We start from the raw sequence: 13261 nt of genomic DNA, 5'->3' as shown, positions 1-13261 counted from the left end.
TCAATGATATCCCTGTCATTGTAAGTATATCTATACCATGGGAGTCTTAAATGTCAAACACCAAAAGGAAAATCCTATAAAGCAGAGTAGACGAAAACCTACGCAAGCTGTGTTTGCGCTACCGCGCTAAATGACGAGCAGTAAATGAATTTTATGCAATGTGTCGCAAAGGCTTAATGAACTGGCAGCATTCGTTTCAAACCTTTATGGCTTATGCTTGCATTTAGGGGGTGAAAGGAACCATTCCCCGATACTAAGCCATTCAGCAGCAAAAACGTGCAGAATGCCTTAGTCCTGGCTGTACCCTATTATAATGAGCCGCAGTCTATTGCATCTCCAGTCTCCGGCGGCTGCTGCGTATAGCGCGGCTGCGCGAGCCCTGTCTCGAAGGCGATCCGCGATGTGGTCAGAGCGAAGGCGTCTAGGCGCACCGAGGGCCCATGTAGCTTCGTGTGCGCTAGAGCACCCGTACGCTTGCGCGCAACCCGCGTTTGTACAATTCTGTGGAAACAATTGTAGGGCGGTAGCAGCAACAGACTGGCGAGGCTATAGTGCGTCAGGTGAAATTTCCCGAGCCCAAAATGTGAGCACTCTAATTATCGAATGACGCCCTCCGGCTTGAGACTGTCATTGAAAGGTCGTGACCTCACCTGGGCCTTTGGCTCCTCCGCGAAGCAATCGACCGAGGCGGAAGATTACTGCTCGCTCGTATTCTTGAACTACCTGCAAATTGAAACACATTCAGTTGAGCACCGCGTAGGGAAGCAAGATCTTCGAGAACTTGTGTACGCGAGGTGTGGTCAATCACCTTCACCATCTCTGACCTCTGTAAACGGGGAAGCTTGTTCGATACACGAAAAGTTGAGAACCGCATCTTTGGGGAGGAGTTGGCAGCAGCGGATGGCGTTTGCGCGGCGCAAAGGTGCGTGTAGGAAGTTAGTTTCTCGCAGTCTCAGCATGGGTACACAAGGAGCGCTCATGCTGGTGGTACGCTGTCGGCGTACTTGAGAACAAACACCTTTGGTGGAGCAAGACAGACATGAAGGCACCCCTGCCAATGAAAGGTACGAAACAATTTGTTCTCGGCTGAGGGTAATGACCTCTGTGGTTTCCGTAACGAGTGTCCGAGTGCAGGCCGCACTCGCATCACTAGAGAGCAAGGTGTTCGTACAGAACTCCCCCATTGTTCACCCAGCGGGCAGTGCAACACACATGTACCTCTCGGTGTCTACTTTCCACCACTTCCCACCATTTCTAAAGGAGCTCTCCAGCACACATGTGTATCGAGTGCTACTTCAGGTAGGCAGTAGCTTTTGGTCACTTGAAAGCGATTGCTGTCTACAAATGTATTATAAAAACTTTGAACGCTGAAGAGCAAAATTTAGCGCCACTGGTTCCTTTCAGTGAAAAGGCTAATGCCCCAACCACTGGCACGCGCCGAAAGCTTCGGCGCGCGCTGGCAAGCGAACGCGTCGCTTCGCTTCGGCTGGAGGGAAAGGGCGCGCAACCACTGGAGACGCGCGCCGAAGCTCGCTCCTCGGCTGCGGCGCATTGTTGCTGGACTATTCCGTCTTCATCCGTCAAAGTCCGGCCTAAAACAGCCTGCTGTAAACTAAGCTTGGAACAATAAGTTAGTGATCTGTATGTGCTTTGAGATATGAAAAACACGTTTGAATAATGAATATACACCTGTTTTTATTTTTGAAGTAACAATAGTGTACAAAATATCGACATCAGCGCTCGCGCGTCGTCTGTCTGCAAAATAGATTTGCAAACACCTGCACGACGATGCCATATATCAAAAACTGTTGCGCCATTTCATTTTTTGGTAGCTTATTGCACAGCAAACTATGTAAGAATTAGGCGTGCAATGTATAACTAAAAAAAATCTGTGTTGGAAATATTGCCACGTAGTAGTGACGGTAAATAAATAGTGCCGGCTCAATCGCAACGATAGCGGCGAGCAATGTCGGCAATCGTAGAAAATCTCATCTGCGGGTCAAGCGCGTCGGTTTGCATACGTCAGTCGTCGAAAGTTACAGCCTATTCGCTGGTGCTCGCGCGGCTTCCAGAAACTACAACACAATTCGTGTCGCGTATGCAATCAGATTAGCAAGGTTCGTCGACAACAGACATAGCCATCGATAACATTCGCGAAACTTCCGATACGTTCAGGCGCATGCTGCACCGAGCGATAACGTTTAAAATTTTTTAGCCGGTGAAATATGGTAACCGGATACAGATAAAGCATCCGTGTCAATATAATTATGCTTGTTGGTGCATGAAAGAAACGTGAAAAAGTGGGTTCTGAGAAAATCAGCAAAACAGAGTTGAAACACTTGTAGCACTCATACACACAAAAAGAATAGAATACCTAAAATGTATGTAATTCGTATCTTGTCTCCCGCCAATTCTCGATTCTGCCAAATCTAGCCCATGGAGCACCTCTATTATTCTAGGTTGTTTTGATGCATCAACACCGCATCCGGAGGCCTTCACATTGTGTGTATTGCTACAAAACATTTTCACAGTGTAAGGGCCACGTTCTATTGTAACTGGTTTCCCCATATTAAGTTTGCCTTTCTTTACATTAATGAAATGACATACCGTCAGATAATACAAGCTTGAGAATTAGAGGGTTTTAATAGGAGTCTTTCATTGCCCTTTGCCAAGTCGTACTATTGAAGCACTTATTCGAATGTATGGGAGCAGCTCATTTGCCTAGTATACGAAATATATAAACAGGTTATTTTCACAATTTATGCACTTCGTCACCACAAAAAGAAAAATTGCAGTTTATTGTTTTCAGCCTGCTATGATATTTTGACTGAGAAAGATATATTCAATTTGTTCTGCGAGGCACGCAATAATTGCTGTGGCATATTATTTTATTGCACAACACTGCATACAGTAGCCAGCCATTATTAAAACTCAGAAGAAATTAATAGCACAATGCATATGATCAGGCACATAGCATATTATTGCACTTTCTTAATTCATGCCAGAACGACGACCACAGGCGCCCTTCTCTAACGAGGTCAGCATCCATCGTGCCTCCTTACCATCGGGCTTCACACCCTCAGCATGTTCAACCTCAGCTTTGTGGTGTTTAAAACAACCTCAAGCGCGTCTTACGGTTCCAGGGATAAGAAAGAAGACCGTCCTGCCTACCTTGGCCTTGAAGCAAGCAGCTCTGGATTGTTTGCACACTTTCTACTTTGATCGAGTCCACATATCCACTCAGACACATATCCACTCAGACCAGCTCCACCAGCGCAGTGGTTATACCATCATGATCACTAAGCATCCAATACAAGATTTCTCACTTGACAACATCGACCGGTTCAGAGCTTGTTGCCCTCCGAGGTGCCATTGATTATATTATTAACCAACCGGCTAATCGGTGGGCAATATCCTGCGACTCAAAGGTGGCCTTACAATGTCTTCTGTCATCTCTTCGTCGCGGGTCATGTGAACAACTTGTGTCGGAGATACAAGAAATGCAGCATCATATGATCATGAAAGGACACGACGTCGTGTTTTAGTGGCTGCCTGGTCATTGCGGTATCTCCGGCAACGACCTCGCTGACGAAGCTGCTAGGAAAGCCCACGAAGAAGCAACCCTTGTTTCTGTACCTTTATCGCGGACCAACACTTAGGCAAGCTAGCGCACTTTTTTGACATTGGAAAAGTGGCACACACCTGAATTCACTCAACATCGATTGCATTCCCTCGATCCCTCTATGAAACTGCGGCTGTTACCAGGTCTTCTGCGAAATGAGGAAACAGTGCTGTGCCGCTTACGTTTGGGCGTCGCATTCACCAGTGCATATGCATTTTTGATTGGAATGGCTGATAGCGCCGAGTGCAATGCCTGCGGTGTCGAGGAAACCATAGAACACCTAATGTGCTACTGCCCATCTTTTGAAGATGAAAGGCAAGACCTCTGCAGAGCTCTCAATCAGCTAGATGGAACGCCGTTCACCTTGAACAAGATCTTGGGACCATGGCCTCGCATATCGCAGCTACAACAGGCCACAAAAGCGCTGCTGCGATATTTGAAAGATGCCGGATTGAGTCAGCGTCTGTGATCCAGACTGAGTGACCGACTGGTATCCCCAGTGGACTTTCTCTTCTTTTAATCACTCCGTCCCCCTTTCCCTTTCCCCAGTGTAGGGTAGCCAACCAGGCTCAGTCCTGGTTAACCTCTCTACCTTTCATTTATCATTTTCTTTCTCTCTTCTTAATTCATTCCTTTTTTTTAATTGCACGAAAGCTACTGCAGTAAAATAGTCTACTAGTACATACTTAAAAAGCACAATTTTATACTACGATAATAATCAATCATTCAAATTTTTATTGTAGTGCCCAGGAACAGCTACAGAGCCTTTGTACTAGTGCACTTAACGAGCACTATGTGAGACAAAATGTAGAGAAAACATGAATGTAGTAAATAAAAAAATGGAAGATAGAGAAACAAATAGGGAAAAAAGGAAACGCGGAAAAGTAAAAGGGAGTTAATCCTACGTGATTATCTACAGATACACAAAACACACGAAATGAACTCTGAAGTATGTTTTGGAGTCGAGTCTTATTAGCACAATCATGTCACAAGCCCAGTCAACGAATGTGGAATAGTACCTGGTATACTGTTGCGGCACAAACAAATGCATCTGATCAAGAAGTTTTAAGGAATGTATAATGTCATGGACCACCTTATACAGGAACAAAAGGTGTGATTAATTGAGACTTGAACCTAGAGGTGCGAGTTGAAGTATATTTCAGAAGGCTCAACTGTGGTCGCCTGAATGGCAAAAGTGGTGCTTGAAGATAGACATCAATTTATTCTGGATGCGTTCAATGAGGTCAGAATTAGATTTGCTCATTGCACCCCCCTCCTACAGAGGCATACTCAGTAGTTGGAGGCACGCAGCAGAATTTCAGAAACACAACAGGTGAGTGGAAATCATGCAATATACGGCATGCAATTCCAAGAGCGTGAAGGGCATCTTGTGTAATTATCTATGTGAAGAGAAGCTTAGCATTTTGTCGAAGTACACACCAAGATATTTCATTTCATCGACCCTGAGGAGGGGAGCATCACGTAGGGTGTATCAAAATTTCACATGGTGCGTTTTGTGCATATAACTTAATGCCATAGTGTTGGAAGCATTTAAGCGTACTTATTGCTTCTGCACCAGTTTGAGAGTGAAAAAATGTCTTTTTGGAAGTCGATGCAGTGGTGAACACTGTTGACAGTCTGAAATAGTCTGAAAGTCTGAAATTTCAGCACACTAAGTCATGCTGTTCATTTTTTAAAATGCTCTTAGCACTAACAGAAAGCGAGGAATCCCACATCGATTCAAACACCTTACGGACTGAAGAGGATAGATATAGGTCGGCAGTAAGTAACTGCAAATCTAGCACCTGATTTGTGCATGGGCAATGTTCATGCTACCTTCCGAGTGCTAGAAAATGTACTAGACTTTAGGGAACTATTAAAGATGCTTGTGAGAACGAGGAACAAGTATGCTTCTATACGTCTTAACCCTTTCAGGCACCACTTTATCCCGTTGATTGAAAAGTGGCTTTCACCACATCTCTTGCATCCTCAGAATCGTAGAAAGTGTACAGCTGCAGCAAATATTAAGAATTTCAATTGTTTAGCGAGTTTTGTCAAGTTTACAAAATTTTGACTCCATGCGAAAACTCACTACAGGAACACAAAATATGAAAACATGTACTATCTTGTGTATTGAAAAGTTTGAAAAGCACTTATCTAGCCACTTGACAATTATGCCTGGTGCACGACATTGTAAAAAACAATGAAAGAAGTGAACCCGCTACATACAACATACTGACACAGAGTAATAACACCCAGCCGTCTACCTTCCCACTCATTTTGTTAAAACATTCTGCACATTATTCAAAATTACAGCACAGTTCCAATAATAAGTGTTTCAAGATGTATGAAACACATTTTAAATACCATTATTTTCATCAGTGCTTTTGCTATTGATGCACGCTCCTGCTGTGCCCAATTGTGTAGACAGCGTCTCAAAGGGTTAAGCTCTGTGGAGGAAATACCATCAACACCACAAGAAAGGGAAAGTTCAAGGCAAAGTTTAAGGCACTTCATATACTTGGAAACAAGGTTTTCATTGACTGTTAGCATACACTGCGCCAGACTGAGAAGGAAGGTTACTTGAAGCATATTTCACACCATATAGCAAACAGAAATGTTCTGCAAAGGCATCAGCAGTGTTCGAGACAACACAACTATTTTCATGAAGAATACGTACATACATCTTTGGCACTCCTTTTAGAAGAGAGAGCCCACAAAGCTCCAGAAATATGTTGAATTATGTGTCACGCTGGCTTCAACACAATCAATGTGGTCAAAGTGATGATTCTAATAATAATAATAATAATAATAATAATAATAATAATAATAATAATAATAATAATAATAATTATTATTATTATTATTATTATTATTATTATTATTATTATTATTATTATTATCTTAGTGGTAACTTGGCACACTAGACTAAAAAGAAGGCTGATGCCTGTATGTTAGAGCATCTGATAACCAGCCATCTAAAGCAGGAATTTGCAGGATGCAGAAGGCACTTCCTTCCCCTCCACGTGCACACACACTTCCTCAATAACACAGCACGGCACACACGCACACATTCGACAGGTGCACAACACACAGGAGTGCCAATGAAGTCTGGTTCCAAGGAAGGAGAATCCAAATCGCCAGGGGGGGGGGGGGAGAGAGAAAGCTCTGCATGCCAGATATAATCATGGAGTTGTGGCCTCGGGCCATAGAGGCGAGATGAGGGCTCAGGCTGTGCTGACCACTTGTTCAGACGAACTGAAGAAAGATTAGTGCTGTCCAGAGAGACGTCAAACACCCTGCAGTATAGACTAGTGCAATGTTGCGTTGGTATTGCAGGGTGTGCTACTTGAGGGGTTTGAGGCAATCCTCGAAGGCTGGCATGAGCTTGTGACAACCGAAAAGACGGGAGTAAAGGGTGCGTATTGTCTGGCGCTGAACAAGCTTAAGTTTGTTAGCGTCGCGAGTTTGGTACGGGAACTATACCGATGAGCAGTACTCAAGTCGTGACAGAATGATAGAAGTGTAGAGTGCTCGGGAAACCTTAGGTCATCAGGGAACGGAGACACGGGACACAAACCCAAGAAAGGGCCGGTGCTTACATACAGTGCTGGTGACATATGCGGAAAAGTTGAGAGAACAGCTAAATGCTACACCCAGAATGGGAAGGGCTGAACAGTCTTTATAGAAGTGCCTCCAAGGAAGAAGGTTGGACGTGCAGCAGTTTCGTTGTGGCTGATAGGCATGGCAGCACTTTTTACGGTGCTACTACAAAGTTTGATATTGTAGGCCCAGTCGTTCACCTTTACGGAATGTATTTATTGTAAGCACATATGCTGTGCATCGGCATATTGTTGTTGTGGAAGCGTTAACTTGTTAATCAAACACATTCTGCGCAGATGCATTAGTAACCTGATTTTGAGTAGATCTTTGTCCTGACTACAATTTATAGTATCGCAGCAAGAAACATTTTAGTGGGGGCTGAAGGGATTCCAGCAGTTTAAGCATACTGACTGCACAAAACACTGATGATACCTTTTCACCTTCCCCATAATGCACTCACACCATCTACACTTTCCATAAGCAAAAAGTGAGATAAAAAATCAATTACAGTTTCATTGACTCAGTACTTGCTGCTTCTGAAGCGGGCATCGAAGCAATCATGGCATACGCTGCTACATGCATAGGTCTTGCATGATGCAGGTCCTGCTATGCACTGCACACAGGGCACACGTTGCAAACAGATAATTTCTTTTTGCAGTGCTCAACTATAACAACACACTGACTCAAACATGACTGCGTTGTCACGTATGCTTCAGTGCGTCAGTGTTCTTGATTGCTACACGAGCGATTTATGCCCAACTAGCCCAAAAGACGGACGCACTAGAAAGAAGTGAGTGAATGAGTACAGTGAACTTGTACTGAACTGGATTCACATGCCGAATAGAAGAGCGCAGTGTCAGCTGAAACAGGTGGCACGGCTGATTACGTAAGTACTTCCAATAGTTCGGCTACTAGTGTATTTCGCTTTCGGAAGTTATCTTTACCACTGGAAACAGCGCAGAGCTTGCCCGTTAAACTTTTTTTTAATTATGGGGTTTTACGTGCCAAAACCACTTTCAGATTATGAGGCACGCCGTAGTGGAGGACTCCGGAAATTTCGACCACCTGGGGTTCTTTTACGTGCACCTAAATCTAAGTACATGGGTGTTTTCGCATTTCGCCCCCATCGAAATGCGACCGCCGTGGCCGGGATTCCATCCCGCGACCTCGTGCTCAGCAGCCTAACACCATAGCCACTGAGCAACCACGGCGGGTCCGTTAAACTTGAGTCAACCGACACCACACGAAACACGCCGCGGTTGACCAACCCAACTTCCACACGGTTCATTCACCACATCACAAGTCACACGAAGTCAAGAGTGCCATATTTTAAATCACTGCAGCACCAAACGGACCTGAATATTCATTTCCTTCGACAGAGTTTCTCAGGTGAGTTCGTTCACTTGCCAGTTACGAACTCGATGGACGCGCTAGGCCTACGCGTAACGTAAACAACATCGGCGATAGGCGAGTGTTGATTATCCAGACTTCGGAGCTCGTAAACGTGTTTCCATTCGTTTTGAGCACAACAAAATGCACATACAACAAGCACAGACGTTGCGGCAATCGTGATTCGGTTGGCTGTTTTAGCAGACGATCGTACCGAGCCCCGGCGGTACCCAGTGAGCAGGTTGGATTAGTCGGCGTCGTTCGAAGTCGCTTCGGATCCATGTCGCACTGCCACAACCCACGGTCGTCGGTCGGTCGGTCGTGTCGTTGTCAGCCTACTATTACAACAATGTCTTTCAGGAACACTGTCGCGCGCGTCGTGCGTCCAAAAAACTCGGACGATCGTTGGTGCCGGCGCCTTCGCACGGTCGGCCATTACAGGCCTAGCAGCCGGAGGCTCCGCAGCCTCCGATTGGTTGACGCCTGCGAGGCGTCGCAGCCTCTCATTGGTGCAAGCCGGCGCAGCTTCGCCACGCGTCGGCAAACTTCTAGCATCGGCAGTAGACATAATCGCTGCGCGACGTTCCGCTTCGCCGAGTTCCCGACCGACGCTTTGACGCATTTGAACCTTCGGCGCGCGCCGAAACTTTCCGGCGCGTGCCAGTGGTTGAGGCATAATGCCACGTTGAAGAGAACTTTCTGCGTTTGCTCCATAATGTCCATAAAGCCCAGAATGAGTATGGAAAAACGTCGATCGAAGTTACCAATCTGCACATGCAAATGAGTATTTGCGCTTATTGAGCACTGAACGTCTCACGGATATAATTATTGCGCACAACAATGTAAATATGAGAACGCTTCTTGAGGTATTCCTTCTGACAACGTATGTTCGAAAGTTCTCTAGTCATTTCGTTTCTGTAAATATGCTCATTTATTTAAGGAAATCGCACATAAAGCGTATAGCTATTCTACGTTCACCAAGCATCAGGAGTCCTTCAACGAAACACCGTGTTAAAGTAAATGCATTATTTCTCACCGCGCATAATTCCTTCAAGTATTGTGCTAATTTCCGCTTTACTTACCCGTCAGGGATCTTATCCTATATCCATAAATCAAGTAAATGTTCCGAGTTTTTTCCTTTTAGACAGATGGGTGAAATACTTCTACGAAGACTCGAATGACTGCTTCCAAACTATGAGAAAAAGTTGAAGGGGCGCGGTAAAGATATAAACATTTAGGAATATTTGTTTTCTGAACCAAAATAGGTTATCGCAAAAGCTGCAGCCTCTGAGTTCTCTAGAAAGAGTGAAAGTAGTCGCAAATGGGTTGGCAAGTATATGGTATTCAAATGAGCGTTTCCCATGGAAGCAGTGTACATTTCGAGAGCGTGGACCAGAATGCAAGAAAATATTTGCTGCTGGAGAAACGCGACACAGTGCCACCACCGATCGCAGCATCTTCTGATGCCACAAAGCTCTCACGCGACAACACGTACGTCTCGATGAGCTTGTCGAGCGTTCGACGACGAAGGGTTGAGAAAACGACAAACGAATCTAAGACAGCATTTGGTTGTTGTTTTTTCGCTTTAAAAAGGGTGAAAATAGTCAAAGAAATTAATTCTGTTTATTAGAGGAATGATGCGGGCTTGTAGGCGTACATTTGTTGCAGTGGCTTGTTTCATTGCGTAATTCCTGGAGAACAGAGCTGGCAACCGGCACTTCTGCAGGGGCAGTACAAGGGGCTATACGTGTACGCCGACTCGACATACTATATGCGCGGACCTGCTGTGAGCAATGTCAGGCGTTGACGTAGTTTCTGTAAAACGGAAGCCTGCGGGAGACCCTGAGACAAACGGATTCTGTAGTAAGCGGTAAAATATGGAAATATTATTCTTGGTCAATATCACAATATGAAAACCAAAAATGGGATATTTTCTCTTTTCTTTTCTCTTTCTTTCTTTCTCTCTTTCTTTCTTTCTTTCTGGCTTTTTCTATTTTTTGCGAAGGTTCAGGCTTCGAGTGGTGGCAGCCATAGCCGCTTGCGTGTGTCGCCAGCGGCATTTGTTTTTATTTTTGGTCGAGTCTGCTGAGGCTGCTGCCAGCAACGTGAGGGAGCGGCAGAATGACATACATTGACTCAGGCTTACAATAAGGTCTGCAGCCTATCATATGAAAATGAACTGAAACGAGAACTAAAGTAGAAATAAACAGATTCTCCAGCAACACGGTTGGAAGGTCCTTTCTTTTCTTTTTTCTTTTTTTCAGGACATCCTTGCGTCAGTCAGCTAGCTGTGGTGACTCTCGGTGTGGGTGCTTAGTGCAAATAGTAATGCTGAATTCTCGTAAGCAAAAAGCGACATTAAAAGGCACTTAAAGTTGCAAAAGCATTCTTCCGACGTCAAAAAAAAAAGCACAGGGAAAGCCTGAGAATATTGCCTCTAAGGGCAAAGGCGCAGAAAGAACGAGTGCGCAGGTCTCACGAACCTCTATGTTTGCCTGATATACTGTAACATTACAAGTTAGCGGACCATGCGATGCCATTTCTGAGGAAATTATTTCCAGGTGCGGAATTCTGTAAGGATTCTTTTCCATCGATTCTATTCAGGTATCAGAGAGTTTCAGCGTGTCCGGTATTTTGGTACTCCCAGGCGGATTGGGCGTATTGCCGGGTGAGTGGAGGCGCAAGCGGGAGCGAACGGAGAGGTGGCGCCCACTGCTGGCAAATCGTGAACACGATTACGCCGGTGCCGAATGTTTGCACTAGCAGCGAATTAGAATACACTCTGTTGCTGAAATATTAGCTCTGTGTGTGTCTGGTTGAGCTCTGCGCCACAAGGTTGGCGTCACCACTCCAACTGCTGACGTTTTCGCGTCTGCTCGTCCACGAATCCGCCCAAACCACCCACGTTTGCCTGAATACCGGACACGCTAAAACTCCTGTCATGCGTCCGGCCCTGAGGCCGATGCCGGTAATAGCGGAAGTTCAGCTTCGGCCGGGGGAATAAGAAAGCGCTAACAGCATATAAAATGAAAACAATTGTTACACAATACGGCATCACGATTCAAAGATCCCGAAGGATTGTGCCTGTGGGGTACCAAATGTGCATCCGTAATGAAAAAAAGAAATATAGATCTTTAGTCAAGTGCACCCATTCGGATCGAACTTATTTTCATTAGTTTTATAATTCGACTCTCGACGCTTTGTTTATGTTTGTCAATAGGTTAATTTTAATTTTTTTTCCGGTTGAGCTGGTACATGAACTTGACTAAATGGGCTTCTTGTTATTCAAAACTTTCGGTCAGTAAATTAGTTCATCTAGAAGAGGCGAAGAAGAGCTGAAGATGGTTTCCGCAAAAGGCGGGGGGAAAAACAGTGTGAGAAATCTGGCAACACTGATAGGTGTCTACAGAAGCACACATGAGGAGAGAAGGAGCAGTGAATAGTCCTCCTGTCAGCTGTGCCAACATTTGACAGGAGGACTATTCATCGCAACCATACTGAGATATGCGTCTCCTAGTTCGGCTGTTTCTCAATAGGAAAGAGAAGAGTGAAAGAGCGGTATGGTCAAATTCTGTAGTTGTATCAGACACTGCAAGAATAATGATATTCGTGCATGGGTGAGGCACTCGGAAGAAATAGCACCGTGCATTGTTCCCATCACTGGAAAACACTGCACGAGAAAAAGCTTAGTTGATTGTAACGACAGCACGGGTAACGATATCATCGTATTGTCTATGTCAACTTAAGCACGTACTAGACAAGGAAACGTGCTCTTTGCAGGAATGTTGACCTTCTTGCATCGAGCAAACGCCCATATGCAAACAATGCGATAATTCGAGACGTTTGTGCAGCAATCATGCATGCAAAGGACGTGGCGGAATTCAGTAAGCATTTATATGCACCCTCTGTTTATTGCTTCAATAAGGCGTCAAGAAAGACCAAGCTTATGTGCCAGTCATATGTTTCGGACGTGAAACTGAGACTCGCTAGACTAGGCAAAAAAAAAACAACAAAGCACACTACAGTATTGATTTGTTGTGAATGCTCCTGGGCTATCTAGCTGGTATAGTTCCTGAAAAAAAAAAAACTTCGTCATAGTTATAGTTAGACGACGATATAGAGACAGCACGGGAAACCCATCCTGTATACTATCGCCCCATCTGAATTGTTCTTTTTTACAGCGAAGTTGTAAAAAAGAACAAAGAACAAGCTGTAATGTGACCGTGGGCAAGAACCATGTAGATCGAGAATTTAGCACCATACGTGGGCCGATTCCGAAAATAGTGCAATAACGGCTTTAAGCAATAAAGGCTTTAAGCATTTCGCCAACTTGCAAAACTAAGTTTAATATCTTAGGCCCAATGCAACCCGTATCAAATATTAGGATGATAAGCACAGATACTACACTTTGACTCACGTCGGCCATGTCTACGTTCGCGCCGCCCTCCCTTCGTCGGCGTTCCAAACGATTGCGCATCTCCTTTCCTTCCCCTCTCCCGTGGTCGCGGTCCCGTAAGCGTGCTGCCCGGGAGGACATCGAGGTGGAAAGAAACGCGAACCGTCCATGTGGCCCCGATCCCGCAAACTTGGAACGTTTCACCGGAGCAACGGCCACGTTTCAGAGGTAGTTTGTGGGGAATCAATTTT

The 13261-nt window shown here is 45.0% G+C and overlaps 1 protein-coding gene and 1 pseudogene across 2 annotated transcripts in view; both read right to left on the bottom strand.

Moving 5' to 3' along the window:
• LOC135897833 (band 7 protein AGAP004871-like) overlaps positions 1 to 13261 on the bottom strand; it is a 291293-nt gene that overhangs the window by 53699 nt on the left and 224333 nt on the right. For both annotated transcript variants that reach the window (XM_065426539.1, XM_065426540.1), the window contains exon 3: positions 651 to 723. In XM_065426539.1, coding sequence (XP_065282611.1) covers positions 651 to 723 — 73 coding nt within the window. The remainder of the gene's footprint in view (positions 1 to 650; positions 724 to 13261) is intronic.
• LOC135897848 (U2 spliceosomal RNA) lies at positions 12874 to 13040 on the bottom strand (annotated as a pseudogene).

This window comes from Dermacentor albipictus, unplaced genomic scaffold (genome assembly GCF_038994185.2).
Source record: "Dermacentor albipictus isolate Rhodes 1998 colony unplaced genomic scaffold, USDA_Dalb.pri_finalv2 scaffold_17, whole genome shotgun sequence".
NCBI lineage: Eukaryota > Metazoa > Arthropoda > Arachnida > Ixodida > Ixodidae > Dermacentor > Dermacentor albipictus.
Note: the sequence above shows the minus strand (reverse complement) of the source record. Positions and strands in the feature narration are given on the sequence as shown.